This window comes from Dermacentor variabilis, chromosome 3 (assembly GCF_050947875.1).
Source record: "Dermacentor variabilis isolate Ectoservices chromosome 3, ASM5094787v1, whole genome shotgun sequence".
Taxonomy (NCBI): domain Eukaryota; kingdom Metazoa; phylum Arthropoda; class Arachnida; order Ixodida; family Ixodidae; genus Dermacentor; species Dermacentor variabilis.
This window is the reverse complement of record NC_134570.1, coordinates 14,383,003-14,402,500: the sequence shown is the minus strand read 5'-3', so window position 1 is coordinate 14,402,500 and position 19,498 is coordinate 14,383,003. Positions and strand designations below refer to the sequence as shown.

Below are 19,498 nucleotides of genomic sequence, written 5' to 3'. Positions count from 1 at the left end.
TAGCAGATATGACGCAAATCCGAACACATTGCCACTGAGAAATTCAGAATGCTGTGGGTGCTGCCAAATCTCAGAGGTCCTGTGAAAAAGGTGTGCAGATTCGCAAGGCTTTTGGTCTCGTGTCACTTTTGCTAAGTGGCATTATGCCACTGCTTTTTCGGTTTCAGTGTCAAAAATGTATTTTTGCAACCTCTTTGTTACACATCCACTAGTATTTCAAACATCAAACGCTGTAATTATACTATTTGAGACTAGGCTTTTCATGCGATTCAATATTTTCTTGCCCCCCACTCCTCCAGTTGGCTTTTACTCAATATTTTGTTGCGGTTGGCTTTTAACACAACGGCAATAGGTCAGCATACATTGGACATGAGATAGTATTCCATTCACAGAATATTTGGCTACCTTGTTATTCCTCACTAAAACCAGAATGGAAACTCTCACGTGGACACAAAAAAATGTGGTTGCACATGGGTCCGCTAGTGTTGGGTGATATGAACACACTGTGAAACATTGAACAGGTCAGCCGGCCATAAAACAAAGAACAGAAAAGTGAAGTAACCTTTATCACTTCTTGGCATCTCCTGCTTTATGCCATTTTCAGTACAGTTAAATTCTGAGCACAAATTTATTTTTTCTTTAATAAAGAGTGGATCATATCTGTAATGAGCTGTCCATGACAAATGGCCGGAGAGGAATGGTAAGAAAGGTGGTCGCTATTATATCAACAAAAGCCAGCTGTTCATCCATTCTTTCAGTTGCTTTCCAGAAGAATTACGCTACTGCATTAGTCTGAGAAATATTCTACTCAAACTTAAACATCAAAACTGTTTTCAGGGAAATTTATTGGACAAACAAGGAATATTGCTAATGAATACATAAAAGTGATCAATGTTTAAAGTGGTTTCAGCAAACCCCATGCTAATTCACATATGCAAAATTTATTGATTATGCAGTGGCGACAACAATAAATTTTGTACAGATGATCTGCATTAACACTAGGGCACTGTAATGAACAATCAGACAAGCAAAAAATATAACTGACCTTAGGGCAGTGAGGGCACTTTGCGTTGTCACCAGGGTTGCCATGGATACTGACCATATGTGCTTTAAGGTTAGTCATTGATGTTAGTGAGGCACCGCATTTGCGGCACTCGTACGGCCGGAGGTTCTTGTGAATGTTTGTGTGCGCCTGGATGCCTCTGTGGCTCCTAAACACACGGTCACAGAAAGTGCACGGATAGAGACGCGTCGTTGAGTTCTTCTCATTTACATTCTCTCTGGCTGTTTGTTGATCTGTCTTCTTGTGAACTGTTTTGCAGTGATGCTCAAGCATGGCACTATGGAGGAAAGGTTTCTGGCAATGCTCGCACTGGTGCACTGCCACATTAGGGTGCTTCTCGACCACATGGTCACACAACTTGGAGTAAGCATCAGTGATGAAAGAACAGCGGGAGCAGATAAATTCACGTCTTTTGCGCTTGGATGTAGCACAGGCGACACCGCACTGCGCCTTGTGGTCCTTGAAGGATTCCTCGCCTACAAAGACCATCAGGCAGAGTGTACAGTAAAAGCAGATGCCTTTCCCATGAGCCTCTGACACGTGCGATTCCAGGTTAAATGCCTCGCTGAACACTTCCCCGCAGACGTGGCAGAAATGTGAATCTGAATGCACAGACTGACGATGGTCATCGAGATCAGACAGTGATGCAAACCTTCCAGCACATCCCAAACACCTAAATACAGTGTCCTCGTTAATGATGGAATCGCCTAAAATCGGTGCATTTTGCGCAGGGTCTGCGTACCTTTCAAGAGCACGAGAAGGTAATGCTTGTGGACAATTAGACGTGGCCTTTAAAACAGGGTTCTGTGAGCAGTTTACCGACTCTTTCATGAGCGGCGCGTCACTAGCACGTTTTACCACAGTCACTAAAGGAAGCGTTGAGCCACGGCTTGTGTGGTTGAGCAGGTGCGTCTGGAGAGACTGTTTTGAGGGCAACGACTTGGTGCACGTACTGCAGTGAAACCTCTTTTTGGGAGGCCTCCCGCGCTTCGTTGGAAACCTTGGCAAGGCCTTCGCAGTACTCGCTGCATCCGCTGTGCCGCTGGAAGCGAGATGTGACTTGCAATGCTCCACCGCATCCTCCTTGTCGAAAGTGCGGTGGGGACACTCGGTGCACACAAATACTGTTTTGGTCTCAGGCTCTCCAGACTTTATGATGTCATCGAGCGCTTTTTTGCACTCTTCGGGGTCGTCCGCGACGACCGTGTCAACACTGTCAGCGGGCGCTAACGTCGTTTGTGGTATTATCGCTGCTGATTTGGTCGATGCAGCAGCTGATGGCGAACACGGTCGTTCCGATGCCCCCTTACGAACATTCTTTAACTGACATATGCGCTGTCCGTTGACTAGGGACGAGCGGACGCACAGACCCTTTGGAACGGAAGGAGCTTCAAAACTCTTGTCGAAGTTGGTCCTGGCAATGGGAACCTTCCTACCGCACACAAGGGCATGACACAGGGAAAACGAGCTTTTGTTGCCGTCCGCCTTTGGTTGGGGCGGAGGGGCAACTATCAGGTCGACGGAGCTTCCAGCGGGAAGACCGAGCGGGAAAAAAAGCTCGGCAGTTAGCGGCTCAACGTCCAAGTTGACCGTCACATAGATTCCCATTGCACGTTTCCACAAATTATAAGAAAAAAAGTATAATGCCGCTAAGTCCGTTACCTCTCATATGTTAAACCATTAGAACGTGCTTAAAGGTCCTTCCGGGATAAGCGGCTAGGTAATTTTGGTACACGTGCTGTAGAAACCATAGAATACGCAGAAACTTCAGAGGCTACGCATAGATTAAAGAACCAACTTTGCGCATCTTTGCGTTTCAAACCTTTGAACTCTGGCGGCTGTGGCTCGGCTGGCTTGTCCATAGCTTTGTGGGAACTTGTGAATGAAATGCACTGAACAAAATACCTATGAAAAATACAACTCTATTATCTAATTTACAAAAAAGTGTTCGTAACTAATGCTTAGCTTTATGTTGGTTGTTTATAAAGCAATTTTATGAGCAGAGCTTGAGCTAGCCGTCGGCAGGGGGACGCTGGTCCCGGAAATGTTTTGTTTTGTTGTGCGACATGCGGAAAGAAAAATAAGCGTCACTTAAAATCGGCTGTAAGCACTTTAGGACTTGTAGATAAAACTACCGTGAAGCTATAAATGTACTACTCGAACGCTCCTGAGGCCAGCGGGGTGCCTGTTAGCGCAGATAACGTCTGTCATATAATGCACGAGCGTGGCTCGAACATAACCGTCTCGGAAAGTGGTGCGGAGAGTTCGATTGATGTTCAGTTGGTGAGCCTTGCGCCGTGTCCCGCCTAGAGAGAGTAGTTTCCAAAACACCCGGGAGGTGTTGTAAATGTGAAAGTGGTGTTTGTCGAGCGGTTGCTTTGGTGTGTCACTTATGTTGTTCACTTGGCAAATGTTGACCGCAGTGTTTGCTGTCAAATGATCGCTTAGGCGCCATGTCGCGATTTGGGATCGTTCCTGTTTTCGATGTTAAGCAGCTCGGCTCTTCCGACCACGACGCAAAAAACTGTCTTCTGACAGCGCTTCAAGAGGCTATAAAGCAGGTATGCGCTTGACAACTTTTTGACGTGTGCTGTTTACCAAACACTAGACAGCGTCTGTCATTTAATAAACTCAGCTGAGCGCACAAACGTTTATAGATTTCTTTAACCCAAAGATATTCCAGAGAGATCAGCTAAAAACTGCTTTAGCGGTTCACACTGTAGTGTTCGACTATTGGAAAGACTTTGCAACGATAGCCTTAGACCAGTAGAAACGAAGGTATTGATTTCAAAAAAAAAAAAAAATGTTTTATAACTTATTTCCGCATTTGTAGCCTACTTCACGACAGCACGTCATACATTGAAAATTATTTTAGTGCGTTTGGCTTTGTGACAGTTTGTTTGTCTGATTGTAGGTGCAGAATGTCGCAGAGCCTGCTGGCACTGGTGCTTTGACAGAAGACACTCCAGAAGCTTGCTGGTTATGCGAACACCTTGACAGGGTGCTTCTCTATGGGTAAAAACTGACGTCCTTCACTCATTTGGGCGTATTTAAACTGTTCTTGTGTGTGCTTTCTTGGAAGTTAAGGTTTGTTCTGTGATTTGCAGCAAGATTTTACCTTTTGTGTTTTGGAGCCTTTTGTTTCCTACAAGTGCTATATCTTTTTCCTGCCCAGTTTGCAAGAGCCCCAGTGGGGCTATTGGCCATGGGTGCGCAAGTTCACGCACCCTGCAGCCCAGCAAGAAATTGCTTCCTTGCCGTCAGTGTCCACAGATCTTGGATATGGCCGTGCTTGGCTCTTGGCTAGCCTGAATGGGGGACTGTTGGAGAGCTATATGCTGTCCTTCCGCCAGAATTTGCGGCTGCTGCGCAAAGGCTACTCATCGAACTCTCTCCTTAGAGATCCACAAGTAAGACGGTAGAAACAGGACAAACCTTGCGTGGCATGCATGGATTGGAGTGTTATAACATGCTGATAGGTCTCATCACTATGTGAATGCGGAATCGGTTCTTGTACCGAAAAAATGTTTTTCTTAGAAGCCCCATGCAGACTGGCATGTACTGTAATATTAACATTATTATTTGTTATGTTATGTTACTTGTGCGATGTAGTTATGCTTACCGAAACGTGGTACACTGACGCTAGCAATATTTTTCAGTTACCTAATAAGAAAATTTTCTATTTAAACAGAGAATCACGGCGTGGAGGAGGTGTTTCCCTGTTTGTAAATGAGTCTATATCATGTGATCTATCTGGCGACTTTTCGTGTACAAATGAAAATATTGAGGTGCTATGTGTTGAAACCAATGATACGTTATTTGCTGTTTGTTACCGACCACCTGATGGCAGTTTGAATGCTTTTTTCATGTTTATGGATAATCTGTTGTCATTTGCCAGTGAAAACCGAAAATGTGTAGTTATTGGTGGAGACATGAATATTGATATGGGTTCTGAAAACGCAACGACGCGCGAGTTTGTAAACACATTTGTCCAGAACGGTTGCATTAATGCCATAGAATCAGCAACTAGGGTTACAGCTACAAGTGAAACTACGCTTGATCTCTTTTTAACAAGTTATCATCCTTCATGTATTAGCAGTTGTGTTTTGGCGCATTGCATAGGTGATCACATGCCAATTTGTATGTACGTTGAAAGTGCACATATTGCGATACGCAGCAACGCATCTGACATATTTTATCAGGACATTACTGAACAAACGCTGCAAGCATTTCAGACAGAACTAAGTGAGGTAAGCTGGAATAATATCCTTCAGGAAAATAATGCCGAAGTTGCTTACACTAAGTTTATCACAATGTTTGTTGATGTGTATTCAAAACACTTCGTCCGCAAAAAAAGTAAACATAAAAATTTCAGAAAGCCTTGGCTAACAAAATACCTGTTTAAGAAAATAAAGAAGCGTGACCAGCTTTACGGTAAATTTGTAAAATACCGTGACCCTGCTGATTTGAAGGCTTTTAAAGAGTATAGAAATAAACTAACCAAAGAGTTACGAAAAGCAAAAGATGCATATTATTTCCAGATGTTTTCTTCTTGCTCTCAGAGCCATAAACTTTGGAATAACCTGAATTTTGTATTGGGGCGACAAAGAAGGAGCGAGTCTATAGAACAAATTGTTTACAAAGGACAGAAGTTATCACAACAGGAAATGGTCGAACAGTTTAATAAACATTTTGTGTATCGCGATACCTATGTTACTTCTGCAAAACTTCCTGACCTTACTTTCCCTCCAAATCAAAACACGCTCTTTTTCCAGCCTACAGATGTTCATGAAGTGCATACAGTATTCTCTAGTTTTAAAAACTCGTCATGCATTGATCCTGATGGGATACAAATAACACCCGTAAAATTTGTGCTACATAAAATCACTGGGCTACTGCACACATATACAACTTATGCATCTCAACTGGTGTTTTTCCTGCAAAGATAAAGAGTGCGAGAGTAACAGTACTCCATAAGAAAGGCAACAAGCTAGATATAAATAATTACCGGCCCATATCTGTTCTCCCTATCTTTTCCAAAGCTTTAGAGAAAATAATATTTGTACGTTTAAACTCATTCTGTAATAAGCACAACTTAATTAGCGAATCTCAGTATGGGTTTCAAAAAGACAAGTCTACAGAGTTAGCCCTACTGCATCATAAAGAATATATCCTTACCAATTTCGAAAACAAGCTCATAACTCTCGGTTTATTTGTAGATTTTAGTAAAGCGTTCGATTATATTAGCCACAATATTCTTTTTCATAAGCTCAATCGTTATGGAGTTAGAGGACTTCCTCTTGAATTTATTAAGTCGTATTTTCAAAATAGACGCCAATATGTACAGATAAATAATTTCAGGTCCCAAGAGAGGTTTATACTTTCTGGAGTACCTCAAGGCAGACTTCTAGGTCCTTTGCTTTTTAATCTATATGTTAACGATATTGTAAATATTCATTTAAATGTAAAATTTTTAATTTACGCAGACGACACCAGTATATTTCTAACATCACGTTCTTATACCGAGCTTATCACAACATCAAATGAAGTGCTCCTGAAACTTAGTACATGGTCTAAGCAAAACTGTTTATGTGTCAACCCAACCAAAACTAAGGCTATAATTTTTCGTCCAAAGGGAAGCACGTCCCCTTTACTACATGGCATAGCCTATAATAATGCTCCGATTGAATTTGTAGAACGCATCAAAATTCTAGGCGTGTATTTTTCTTCATCGCTGCTATGGAATGACCATATAAACTTTGTAACGCAAAAACTGAGTCAGATAACAGGTATAATAAGCCGTAACCGTTACCTTCTTCCTACATCAGTTAAAGTACTATTATACAACGCCTTATTCGCCTCTCATCTCAATTATTGTCACCTCGTATGGGGCACTACAACTGATACGAATTTAAACAAATTATTTTTATTACAGAAAAGGATAGTACGCGTCCTAGCAAATGTTCCGTATGATTCACACACCGAGCATTTATTTGACAAGTTTAAAATTATCACAGCTCACGAAATCTATAGGCGTCGACTTTTGCAGAAGTTTTATTACATGAACAGGAAAAACGATCTATTCCTTGTTAAATTATCATGCTTAGAAGAACTTGTCCCCTCACGTTTCACAAGAAACACAGAACCCTGGACTGTGCACCATTTTAGGACTAATTACAGCTCACAAATGCTAAAAAACAACTTACCAAGGCTTTTAAATGCTTACAACAAATCTGGCATTGATATATATGCCCTTACCCCATCAGAATTTTCTCGACTAATTCAGTGTGACTAATATTAATGTTTATATGGCCAGCTATTTCAGAAGTGCAGTTTAGATTAGTTTTACAGCTTTTTGTTCACATTTATATGACATATATATGTGTATATATGTTTTTTTTTTGTCTGTCATATGTGAAACGTTTTGTAGCTTCTTTACGCCCAACTACTCACTTTTTATGCATTCTTGCAAAACTGTGTATATTTTTTTTTTGTTAAAAACACGCGGAAGCTCCGCGCTGCCCATGTCTTGTGGTCATAGGGGGCAGGGTGTTTTTTCAAGCTGCACTTGCAGCTTTTCTTCCCTGTCTCCCCCAATCTATTGGAAATAAAGATATATTCATATATATATTATTAATGCTTTGCATTAGACTGTCTAAGTGTTATTTGTTAAATTAATTTATATTTCATTGCTGTACGATATCACTTTGTGTTTATGCAGTACTTGGACCTGCTTGCCACCTTGCTGTCAGGATTGGAACACATTCCTTTCAGCCTGAACCAGGTACTTCTCTTGCATTTCAACCTGTGATAGAAAATGAAGCTACACCTGCTATGGTGCGAGTGTTTAGTTGGAACTCTCGTTTTCTTTTTTTTTTTCCCAGTGCTTTAGAGGTTAGGAAGCCATTTGGTATTAGGATGAAGCTCAAAGGGCCCCTCTCCAGGCCACTTAGCAAATTTTGGTTGTACGCTGGAAGTTGTTAAGTGCCCTCTAAGAAGTGTTATAGCGAAAGAATTTTTCAAATTGGTTCTTTAAAGATGTCCTGAACCACCCCTTGGGCATGGTGAAAAATAATAATAATATTTGGGGTTTTACGTGCCAAAACCACTTTCTGATTATGAGGCACGCCGTAGTGGAGGACTCCGGAAATTTTGACCACCTGGGGTTCTTTAATGTGCACCTAAATCTAAGCACACGGGTGTTTTCGCATTTCGCCCCCATCGAAATGCGGCCGCCGTGGCCGGGATTCGATCCCGCGACCTCGTGCTCAGCAGCCCAACACCATAGCCACTGAGCAACCACAAGCACAGTCTGTGGATAGCATACGCTGCTATGAACATCTTGGCCAAATTTTCCAGTTGTGCTCTGCACATGTAGCTCGCAAGTGGAGCGCGAAGTCACCTTATTATTTTTTTTTCCATACACTCTATTTTCAACAGAAGCCTGCTCCTAACTCTTTTCTGGACGCTTTATTTCGCAATATAGCAAATTGCCATACACGGCTGCTATTGGCCAATAGCGGACATCAGTCAAGGAGGGCGTGTGGATTAATGCGCTTCTTCCTATTGTTACTGTGTCTATTTATTGACGTAGTTTAATAAACAAGCTGCAGAAAGCAAAAATGTGCTTTCGAATTTCGATAATAATTACGAACTTTCGGAGGAAGCCGACCATTGTGTGCTCATGCTCGGCCACGGCTGCCAGCATAGGAATTAAATTTTGGCCACCCTGCTTATTGATGTCGTAGCTGGTGGTTTTTGCTAATTTTGACTAGTTTTGACTGCCCAACTAGCCTCGAACCACATGAAACCTAAGGTGAGACCACACGCACACTCGCCTGTGCATGCTCACTTGTTGCCCCTGGTTGGATGTCTTGGCAGATGTTGCTTCGTATTGAGCTATTGATAGCCCTTCAAAATGCCCAAGTTGGATGTGGCTACCGTCCATCGGTCAAGCCGGTGCATGACAAAGCTAGCGCGCACCACATAGCACAACCAGACGAGCATATGAGTGTGAGCGTGCACTCAAGTCCTTTCACACACAAAGCAAAGGCTGTGGATATGCATTACAGTTACATGTAGCTGCAGTCTGCTACTTGGCATATGTATTATATGCCAGGCTCCTCTGCACTTAAACAAGTTACTAACTGTAAATATTTAGGTGTCACCCTTTGCAGCAACCTGTCCTGGGACCGTCACATGCAAAAGAAATCTTTATTTGCTTTCCGTAAACTGTGCTTTCTCAAATACAAGCTTAAGCACGCCTCATCCTCTGTTAAGCTGCTTGCTTATTACTACCTAATTCGACCGAAGCTCGAGTGCACCTGTATTATCTGGGATCCATACACTCGATGTAACATAAAGAAACTTGAACGAATCTAAAGACAGGCTATCCGATTTGTTTACAACAAATTTTCTACATTCGATTTGCCAACTGAACTATTGAGGTCTAGTAATATTCCTACACTTGAATTGTGTCGAAAAAAATTACGGCTTGACTTTCTTTCTCGGTTACGTAATAAAAAATTGGCACTCGACCCGGCATTTTAAGTCCACTAGTAACGAGACCTACTCGCCAGCATCACCAAAATGCACTAACCCCCTATTTTGCCTGAACCAACCTATTTAAATACTCTTTCTTTCCACGCACCATTAATGACTGGAATGACTTGCCTTTATGAAACTCGTATCATGATTGCTTACTTTTTGTATCAGCATTATTGTCCTGTTCTTGCAGCATATTGTTATATTGTCATTACTTCCTGTGACCTAATAATGTATTATCCACCCTGCATGGACTTCATGTCCGCACTTTATAAATAAATAAATAAATAAATAAATAAATAAATACTGTGGCTGCCGCAACGTGCCGTGATGAGTCCACTGGTGGAGCACGCTGCATCTCGCTCAGGACAGCCATGTTCGTCTTGTGTTTGGTATGCGGCAAAATTGGGAGTAGTGGGGTCTATGTGAGCGTCGAAAATCAAATTTGGACTGCACGCCATGGCGACATTTAGTAGGGAAAGCTTTGTGGGCACAGCCCTCTTCGCTGTAGTATTCGCAGTGCAAGGCATTGAAGAAGGCGTGGAAGCATCGCATAGGGGACGTTTGATTGCCAATAATTCCAGTTGTGCTGAACGCATTGAAGTGCTTTTTACATAAAAATATTTCTGAAATAGTTTACTTTAACTTCAAAGGAATTTCTCACCTTCGATAACAAGGTGTTCAGGGTCCCATGATTTGAGGAGGTAAGCTTCACTTCAAATGGAGATTTTTTCTCCATTTTTCCATGTCTGTCTAGCCTTTGCAAGCGAGGCTAGCCATAATATTTACGGGTCTTGCCTGTGAAGGCTTCTTTTATCCTGTTTAGGCAATTATATGCACCAAACCGCAATGTCATGAGAGTTATAAGTAAAGGTTTGGGAACGTCCGTGTCTTACCTGCAAGAACAGGACTCTATCTTTGAGGCAGGGTTGGGTAACAGCAGTCATTTGTGGCACCTTCTAGGGCAGCTGTAGAAAACTTCTGTTGTGCACTGAAGTTGACATATGCACAAGAGCTTCTTGTAAGCACTCAACTTGTTCCAAGAATTGCCAAAATTTTTCCATTGTAATTTCATTTCATTTTTATTCCTTAAAGACCCCGTAACGGGGTATTACATAAGGGGGTATTACATAATGGATAGCATGCAATAAAGGGTTAAAGCTTTCACAGAAATCTGGGGGGGGCTTTGTCATATTCCAGGAGTTGCCATGCTGCTTGTCTTTTTAGCACTGATGTTATTGAGCTGTTATGATTGTCATGAATCATTTGCAGTTTCTGCTATAAACGCTCACAGAATCAACTTTTTCTATTAAACATGCTGTTTTTCATTGCTTCTTATTTACTTACGTATGTAACTAGGCAGAAAGTAATGCTTGCACCATACAATTTTTGTTGTATATTGAAAGACATTCATTTGTTCTATTTTCCTCAGAACAATGCACTATTAGATGACACTAATGCTTGGCCAAAGATCATATCATATCGTCAGTCTCTGCTCCATACGGATGAAGATGTTGTGGTGCTACCTCAGGTGAGGGACCAGTTAAACTTCTGCCATTGCTCTATGCACTGTACATAATGCGTGCTTACGAACTCCCAAATTTTTCATAACGTTTATGTATTTGGTGCTCGATTTACAATACTATGAACATTGCATTGAGCTTAATAAAAATTAATTCTGTTTGTGGAAAAGTTTCACTTGTCAGTCTCCAAGCTTTCTGTTACAAGTCTTTTGCTGCAAAAAGGACAAAAAAGGGGTACTTGTATCATGGAAGCTTATACAGACAAGTTCCTGAAGCAGGTGATATTTGTAACAGCAAAGCTGTTGAAAAAGTCACTGTGCTCTAAAAACAATATGTTGCTTGTTAGTCTCTGCTGTTCAGAGTTTGTTGCTACTTGTGTGCTACATATAAACTTACATCATCATCAATAAAGCATGTATGTATCCCTGGAAATGTGTGTGCTCATGATAAGCTCTAAAGAGAGAGAGAGAAAAAAAAGTGCTATCCCCCCCCCCAAAAAAAAAGTTTCTAGAGTTATAATATGCTCCAAACAGCTGCTAAGGCTGGATTATTTGCCTTTTTATCACACATAGTTGATTGTCATTACTCTCTATAGTGCACCTTATTTTGATAGTTATGCAAATTCATTTTCTACTGCTGTGTGTATCTTGCCATAAGAGCAGATGTGTTGAAAAAAAGAAAAGAATTTTGAAGAAGTACTTGCACAAAATTCTTTGGGTTCCGCTTTTGCACTTAATCAGTAGGTATTGGCCCAGTAATCATGCTAAAGAAACCGATTTGCTCCAGCACGCGAATTTGTGTAGTTAGGTGCTCATATCTCATGACCAGTTGTGGTTTCGATTTCGAAGAACACTTTGTGCCCTGTGACGTAACAGACACGCTTGTAAACTGCAGTTGTCGCGTGGGTGCGTAGACCTGTGATGCATGCCAACATACTGTCTATCATGCTCTCTGTGCTCATTTTTCATCTGCTAGTTTGACACTGGTTTGGTGGGAAACCTGTGCATTGCTGCACCATCATAATGCATCGTTGGACAGAAGCCCACTATGTAGTATGATCCCAGCATTAGAGAGTTTATGCCATGTTTTAGCATGTCTGCAAACTTCTTACCGTTTGTCATTTTCGCAGTAACTGGAGGGGTGTAGGGCAGGAATGCTGGTAGCGACATTCGGTGACACAGCATCTAACCAGAGGGTACGAAAACGTACTACTGTAACTAACATGTTCTACCTAACTGGTGATCTGAAGTGTTGGTAGCAACGTAATCGTTAAAGTATCGTATTTTTATAGCAATTTCCTTCAACAAGCCTGACTAAAAAAATATAAGATGTATTGTAGTTGATCAAATCATCACAAGATGTTGCCACCAGCTTTGCTCCTGCTGGCCACAGCACCGGTAACTTGGAAGTCTGTAAAGAGTAAGTAGTTTGCATGTGCACTTCGTGTGTGTTTATTGCAAGACACCAACTGCAAACAGGGCTGGAACGTCTTCCGAGGCAAGCCAATGACAAGTCAATGACATTGCACACCACTGAAATCAATTGCCGAAACTTGTGATGTAACATTGTTTACAGATAAGACCTATGATGATGACTGCACTGATTGGTGCTGCATTTTCTGATTCGCCACATGCAAAAACTGCAAAATTCAATTAAAATGTGTTCTAAGCTGCATTTGGGGCTATCAATACTTTACAGATGATTCCTGTGAGCTAGCAGCAATTTACCGTATTAACTCGCATAATGATTGCACTTCTTCGTTAAAAAATTTTACGCAAATTCAGGAGCGCGATCATTACACGGGTTAAATTTCCCGCAAAAATTAAAAATTTTTTGTCATCCCGCATTTGCTGCGGAATGACAACAGCACAACAAACAGGCGGCTGCCGCTGTAACAGTGCGGGACACTAAAACAAAAATGGTGGCTGGTTCAGCTAGCCGAACATGTATTTTTTTTTCTCCTGAGTACATTATGTGCATTGAAACAGTTTCTTCCGTATCAGTAATGAATAATATTGTTAATATTGGCAAGTTTACGGTAATAACATAGCCATGTCCACTTTGAGGGGACAGAAAGAGATGGGCGTGCTTAGCTGCCAAGGAAATAGAAACAAATGGTGGGCATGCTGCGAAAACTGTGGCATTTGTCTTTGCTACTATCCTAATACGGCACATTTCCGTTAAATGGTGGGTGAATATTTTAGCTGTGTTACAAGCGTTGGGGTATGAAAAGGGTACACTTCTAACTTATCAGTGTAAGCATGGCTACTATCATTGCTGCTTGCGATTTGTTTCGTGCCCACGAGTGCAAATGAGAAGAATCGAAAGGCGCCTTTTTTTTTGTTGTTGTAGACCACCACCATTATAAAGCCTACAAATAACAAAGCCAAGGCAAGTGTGGTAGTAGCTTTCTTTTTTCATGGAAGTGCGGAAAGGGATGGAAGGAATTAAATGGGGCATCTGCTTAAGAATGTTTGGTATGTGCAGACCGCTTGGTATGTCTTGAAGAGGCGTTCACATAGAATTTGACAGCATTCGACAGGGTAGTAAGCACGATCATCATTAGCTAGACTTGGCTTATCACATATCACTGTGGCAACTTCGGGGTGCGATCATTACGCGGGAAAGAAAAAAATCTCATTTTGACGACAAAATTCGGGGGTGCGATCATTATGCAAGTAAATATGGTAATGTACTCGTTATTCCAAGTTAGAATTTTTGTGTCAGTATCCTTTCAATGGGAAGCAAAAGCAGCTTCTTGTTTACCACACAAGAAATTATGCTTAACCATCTCAGTTTTGTGTGTAAAAAATCTGCAAATTTTGCATGCATTGTTTTAGGGGTGATTGAATGGAGAAATTTTCTAATCAAATCGAATACCAAATATTTTTACATTGCCGACTGGTATAGTATCAACAACATAAAAAAAGAAGAAAAAGGAAACAAGTATTTGGTTAATTACCCCGGTGAGATGCCAAAAACATCAACTCCATGTAAAAGGAGAAAGTAACCGTTTCATTGTGACCTTGTCGTAAGAACTGTTTTTGTTGGCTAATACATTGAGATGAAGATCTACCATCGTGCATCACTATGGCGTGCTGATGCAGCATCCTCTATTATTGTGCCAATTGGCCTTTATCAAAAAGGACTTCATGGCTTCCTTTTGGCACCTATGACAACACAACGGTCTAGACCGAAATAGTGAGAATTTTCACAAAAGCTGACTTCCACTTCAACTTTCTTTATGACAGCAATAGTGCACCTGAACCACTTTCACATAGTTCCATATGCCTGAGACTTTATATTGGGGGTGAATACTTTATGTAATTACTGCTGGGGCTAATCTTGAAAAGCATTAACAGCAACATACCCAATTGGGTACTATCGGACTGAAGAGGTTAAATATAAAGGTTTCATATAGTTTTCTGGCAGTAAAAAACATTTATTTAATTTGATACATTTGATGCTTGTTGACAACTGTACTTCAGGTAAACTGAGAAGCTTCTAAATAGAAAACAGAAGAAGGGTGATTGTAACTGATGCACGCTGACAGTGACCATAGTGAAAAAAAAAAAGAAAAGCACATTACCAGATGCATAGCAGAGTGTAGTGCTATTGGAAAGAGCCAAGTGTAGTATTACAGAGCAGTACAACATTTTAAAGAAATCTAAGCATGTCGAAATGAGTAAAATAATTAGCCATCTGCAAATGACCTTGCCTAAATTGAAGCAGGAAATTTGGATGCTGCAATAAAGAAATCATGCTCATTTAATGGCTTGGAATAGGGAATTCTTAAATCGAATAAGAATAGAATAGCAAAGACTATTTGATTCACACTTGAAATCTAAAATCTTGAACTTAAAAAATAAAACTGCAAATGAATGTAACATGCTCCTAATTTATAAAAGAAAAGTATAGAATGCCCCCCACGTTTGGAACCAGAAAAATGGGATGTGCAGAATTTCAGCTGTCGGAAGTTGGAAGTGGTTTTATTTAGGCATTAAATTAATCACAGAATTTGTGTATACAGAAGGAGGTCCCATAGTCAAAGACTGAATTGGCACCTCCTATAGTAGAGAATGTGGAAAAATTAATTAAAGCAGCAAGCAGCAGTAGCAAACACAAGCAATAACATACATTGCAGGCAAAACAAAGAAAGAAATGAACAGCAGCAGCGAAAACAAAGAATAGAATACATCGCAGGCAAAAAAAGAAGAAACAAAGAACATTGAACAAAGGAACCAAAAGCCAAAATTAGACAGGGTAAGAAACAAAGGTAATTCAACACTCCTAGGCAGCCGTTGGATGGTTACAGGGTGGTTACAGGGTGAAAAATAGTAAAAATAAATTAATAAAAAAAAACAAAATAAGTTCGCACCTATTTTCAGCAATCCTCGCAGGGCCGTCTCCGTCAGCAGGCGTTTGGTGTTTTGCGACACCATATACGCAAGCACATGAGGGTTGGACCCTCCTGCGTGTAACCGTGCGCAGCTTAGCCATGTCTGGAGAAAGGGGGATTCTGGGAGTTGAGTCGATGCCGGGTGATCGGACCTTTAAGGCCCCCCGGTGGAGTTAACACAGCTCTTTGGCCTCTGCTTCATGTAGATGGCACCCCCTGACTGACCCACTCGGGGGAAATCGGCAGTTGCCTTTTCCTCTCTCTCTCCTGAAATATCCGTCTTTTCTCTCTCACTTTTTGACCTTTCCTGTCTTCTTCTTTCTTCCATTTACTTCCTTTCTCCTTGGTGGCAAGGGTTAACCTGGTGTAGCTATCCTACCTTGGGTACACCATATTTGGTTATAGTGACGGCGTACGGCTGGCGTTGTGCAGGCTTGTACACAAGCTCTGCCGCGTCCCCTCGTTGGGTTCCGTGGTGGGCGGTCGGCGCTGTTGCCGAACATACACATTTTCTTATGGCAGTGCAAACCTCTGTCGTCTATGATTGGCATCTGAAAAGATACCGCACCGAAGCACCGTTCCACTTCTTTCTTAGCAACACTCCATCTTTCCTCAAGTACTATGTAGTCCACAGCGAAAGCAACATGCCAGTAAGAAAGCTCTCTCCATTCCTAGTAGCCAAGTGCCTGAAAGACAAAATCGGACCGACATACAAAGCCTGCAAAATGTCTAGTGGGGACCTTCTCCTAGAACTAAATGATAATGATCAAGCAGAGAAGCTCTCTGAACTTACCAGTATTGGCGACGCGACAGCGCCAATTTCGGCCCACAGAACACTTAATACAAGCAGGGGAGTGATATATGAGGAAGACTTTCTTGGCTTAAGCGACGAGGAACTGCTGGAAGGTTTCCGGGAACAAAATGTTACCAAAGTACAAAGAATAGTCATCCCCAAAAACGGCCAAGAAATCGTGACCAAACATGTTATACTCACCTTTGGAACAAGCGTAATGCCTACCTTGCTGGATGCAGGTCATGTAAAAGTAAATGTCAGACTATATATTCTGAACGTCAGGCGATGTTCCAAATGCCAAAGGTTTGGTCATGCTTCACGTGCATGCCGAGGACAAACAAATTGTGCTAAATGCAGCTCCAACGATCACCAATCTGACCATTGCGCCTCTTCCTCACATTGTGTTAACTGCAAAGGAGATCATCCAGCTTACTCGCAGTGTTGCCCTTGCTGGAAAAAAGAAACGTAATTGCACTAACTGTTAAGAAAAAAATCTCGTTCTTTGAAGCAAGAAAGTGATTGTCGTACCTGTCATGAAGAAGTTATGCCGATGTGACGCAGGTGGGGGCAGTGTTACAGAGGCCTCAGGAGTCCTCTGAGCCCATGTATAGTGGTCCCGCAGTGACCCCTCCCACCTCCGTGGTGGAAGCAGCCAGCGCTGCTCCATCCTCTTCAGAGGCCCTGCAGGCACCGGTCCCGCAGGGCCCTAAAATAAAGCAAACTATAAGGCCCGAGACACGTGCCTCGGCGCCCAGCTCTCGGTCCTCCAGCACTTTGGAGAGAACGATGGAGGTTGACACAAAAACCTCGGTGTCATCGGCAATGAAAGACAAGCGCTCGCTCGAGCATGCGGAAAGAGGGACAAAGTTCCAGTAACCCTGCTAAATAAGAAAGTGATAACCTAAAGGTTATCACTCCTTTTTATTAGCCTTTTTTAAATCTATGTCACCTAACATCTTACCTATCATTCTTTTGTAGTGCCATTTCTTAACTTTCAATTTCAAAATGGCTTTTATTATCCATTGGAATTGTAGAGGTCTCATACACAATCTACGTGACATCAAAGACATCATCAACATCTTTTCACAAGTTGCAGTGTGTCTCCAGGAAACAAGTCTCTGCCAAAAAAATAGTCAAATTCTCAAAGGTTTCACCGTTGTCCGAAGGGACCGCGAATGTTCCAGCTGTTTGTCAGGTGGAGTGACAATAGTCGTGCAGGGCGGTAATCCTACCCGAAATGTCTAATTGAATACATCTTTCGAGGCCGTAGCTGTCACCATTCTGTCTTACAAAACCATCACCATTTGCTCATTGTATATTCCATCCCACACCCATTTTATCACTAAACAGTTAGAAAATTTAACAGATCAATTACTGGAACCATTTGTTTTAGTATGGGGTTTTAATGCTCATTGTACTCTTTGGGGCAGTGTTAAAACTGACCAAAGAGTACAGCTGGTTGAAGATTTTATTCTGTCCAATGATATCTGCCTTTTAAATTCAGGTGCCCCGACCTACTTTTTACCAACTTCCCGCACTTTCAGTTGTTTAGATTTAGCTTTTTGCTCACCATCTCTTATAATGATCTTAAATGGGAAACCCTTGGCACGTCATATGATAGTGAACACTTACCCGCAGTGATTAAACTCTTATCATCACCACCAACCTTAAGCACTAGGCCACGCCAGTGGAAATTACAGCTCGCTTACTGGCCAGTTTTTATGGAGAACTCAAAACTGGAAGATGTCTTTTCGCCAGACCTAAGCATTCTTGAACTTAACAAAAAATTCACTGAGGTCATAATCTCAGCAGCAGAAAAGGCGATACCCCAGTCATTGGGTATTGTGCGCAAAAAGCTAAACCCCTAGTGGACAAAGGAGTGTACCAACGCTAAAAAAGAACAAACTAAGGCCTGGGGAATGATACGGAGCTACCCCACCTATAGCAACCTCTTAAACTTCAAGCAGGCCAAAGCCAAAGCAAGATTTATTCGAAGATAGGCAGAGAAATCATCATGGCAAAAATACATATCTTCAATTAATAGTATGGTCACATCAGAATGAACGTAGGACCAGATGCGGAAACTTAGAGGAGGGTACTCGTCGTATACAATAGCACTACAGGGCCAGGCCAACTTATTAGGTGAACACTTTTACAACATCTCCAGCTCAGCAAACTATTCAAATACATTCTTAAAATATAAAGAGTTGACGGAGAAAAAGAGACTGTCCACCGCTGGGGCTTCAGCTGAAATGTATAATAACCCCCTCGCAATACATGAATTGAACAAAGTTCTTTCTGCTGGTAAAAAAAAAACGGCAACAGGTCTTGTCCGTGTCCACTACACAATGCTGGCACACCTATCTAAAGCAACGGTAGAGGCACTTAAATTTTTCAACAAGATATGGGAGTCTGGGGTAATGCCTACAAATTGGAAAAATGTGGTAGTAGTGCCTTTTCTAAAATCTGGTAAAGCCACAACATCTCCTAGCAGCTATAGACCTATTGCATTAACAAGTTGTCTAGCCAAATCCTATGAGAGCATCATAAACACGACTCACATTCATCCTTGAAATAAGAAGCCTAATAAACATGCACCAGTGCAGATACAAAAAGGGCTGCTCCACCACTGACCATCTCGTGCGACTAGAACATGAAATACGTGACGCGTTTCTACACAAACACTGTCTCGCGGTTTTCTTCGATTTAGAAAAGGCGTATGATACGACGTGGCGATATGGAATTTTGAGAGACCTGGCTGACCTGGGAATTCGCGGCCGAATGCTAAACTGTCTATGTGATTTCATGTTGTCAAATAGAACATCTCAAGTGCGTCTCGGCACAATACTTTCACGCACATTTACACAAGAAAATGGCGTTCCACAAGGTTGCATTCTGAGCACATAGTCAAAATGAACTCTGTTAATAGGATCATCCCATCCTCTGTTATGCACTCAATATATGTCAACGATTTGTAAGTGGCTTGCCATGCTTCAAATCTACCCGCCTTCGAAAGACAACTACAAATAACGATAAATAATCTTACACAATGGGCTGACAAAAATGGTTTCCGTTTTTCAACCCACAAAACTGTTACAGTTCTCTTTTCCCAGAAGCGAGGGTTACACTGCACTCCAGTTCTCACATTGCATGGTACAACGCAGCCGGTCAAAGAC

At 41.7% G+C, this 19,498-nt stretch overlaps 2 protein-coding genes across 5 annotated transcripts in view; one reads left to right on the top strand and one right to left on the bottom strand.

Moving 5' to 3' along the window:
- LOC142575164 (uncharacterized) overlaps positions 1-2,926 on the bottom strand; it is a 23,391-nt gene extending 20,465 nt beyond the window's left edge. Inside the window, exon 1 of the mRNA XM_075684240.1 lies at positions 1,046-2,926. Coding sequence (XP_075540355.1) covers positions 1,046-2,671 — 1,626 coding nt within the window. The 5' untranslated portion in view covers positions 2,672-2,926. The remainder of the gene's footprint in view (positions 1-1,045) is intronic.
- A 151-nt stretch (positions 2,927-3,077) lies between these two features.
- The window catches only part of LOC142575162 (pleckstrin homology domain-containing family M member 2-like), a 99,215-nt gene continuing 82,794 nt past the window's right edge, over positions 3,078-19,498 (top strand). For 2 of the 4 annotated variants that reach the window (XM_075684238.1, XM_075684236.1), the window contains exons 1-5: positions 3,081-3,624; positions 3,978-4,078; positions 4,239-4,473; positions 7,785-7,847; positions 11,040-11,138. In XM_075684238.1, the coding sequence (XP_075540353.1) occupies positions 3,517-3,624; positions 3,978-4,078; positions 4,239-4,473; positions 7,785-7,847; positions 11,040-11,138 (606 nt within the window). In that variant the 5' untranslated portion in view covers positions 3,081-3,516. Of the gene's footprint in view, positions 3,625-3,977; positions 4,079-4,238; positions 4,474-7,784; positions 7,848-11,039; positions 11,139-19,498 lie in introns of all 4 variants that reach the window. The other 2 variants (XR_012826599.1, XM_075684237.1) reach the window with 2 other exon arrangements.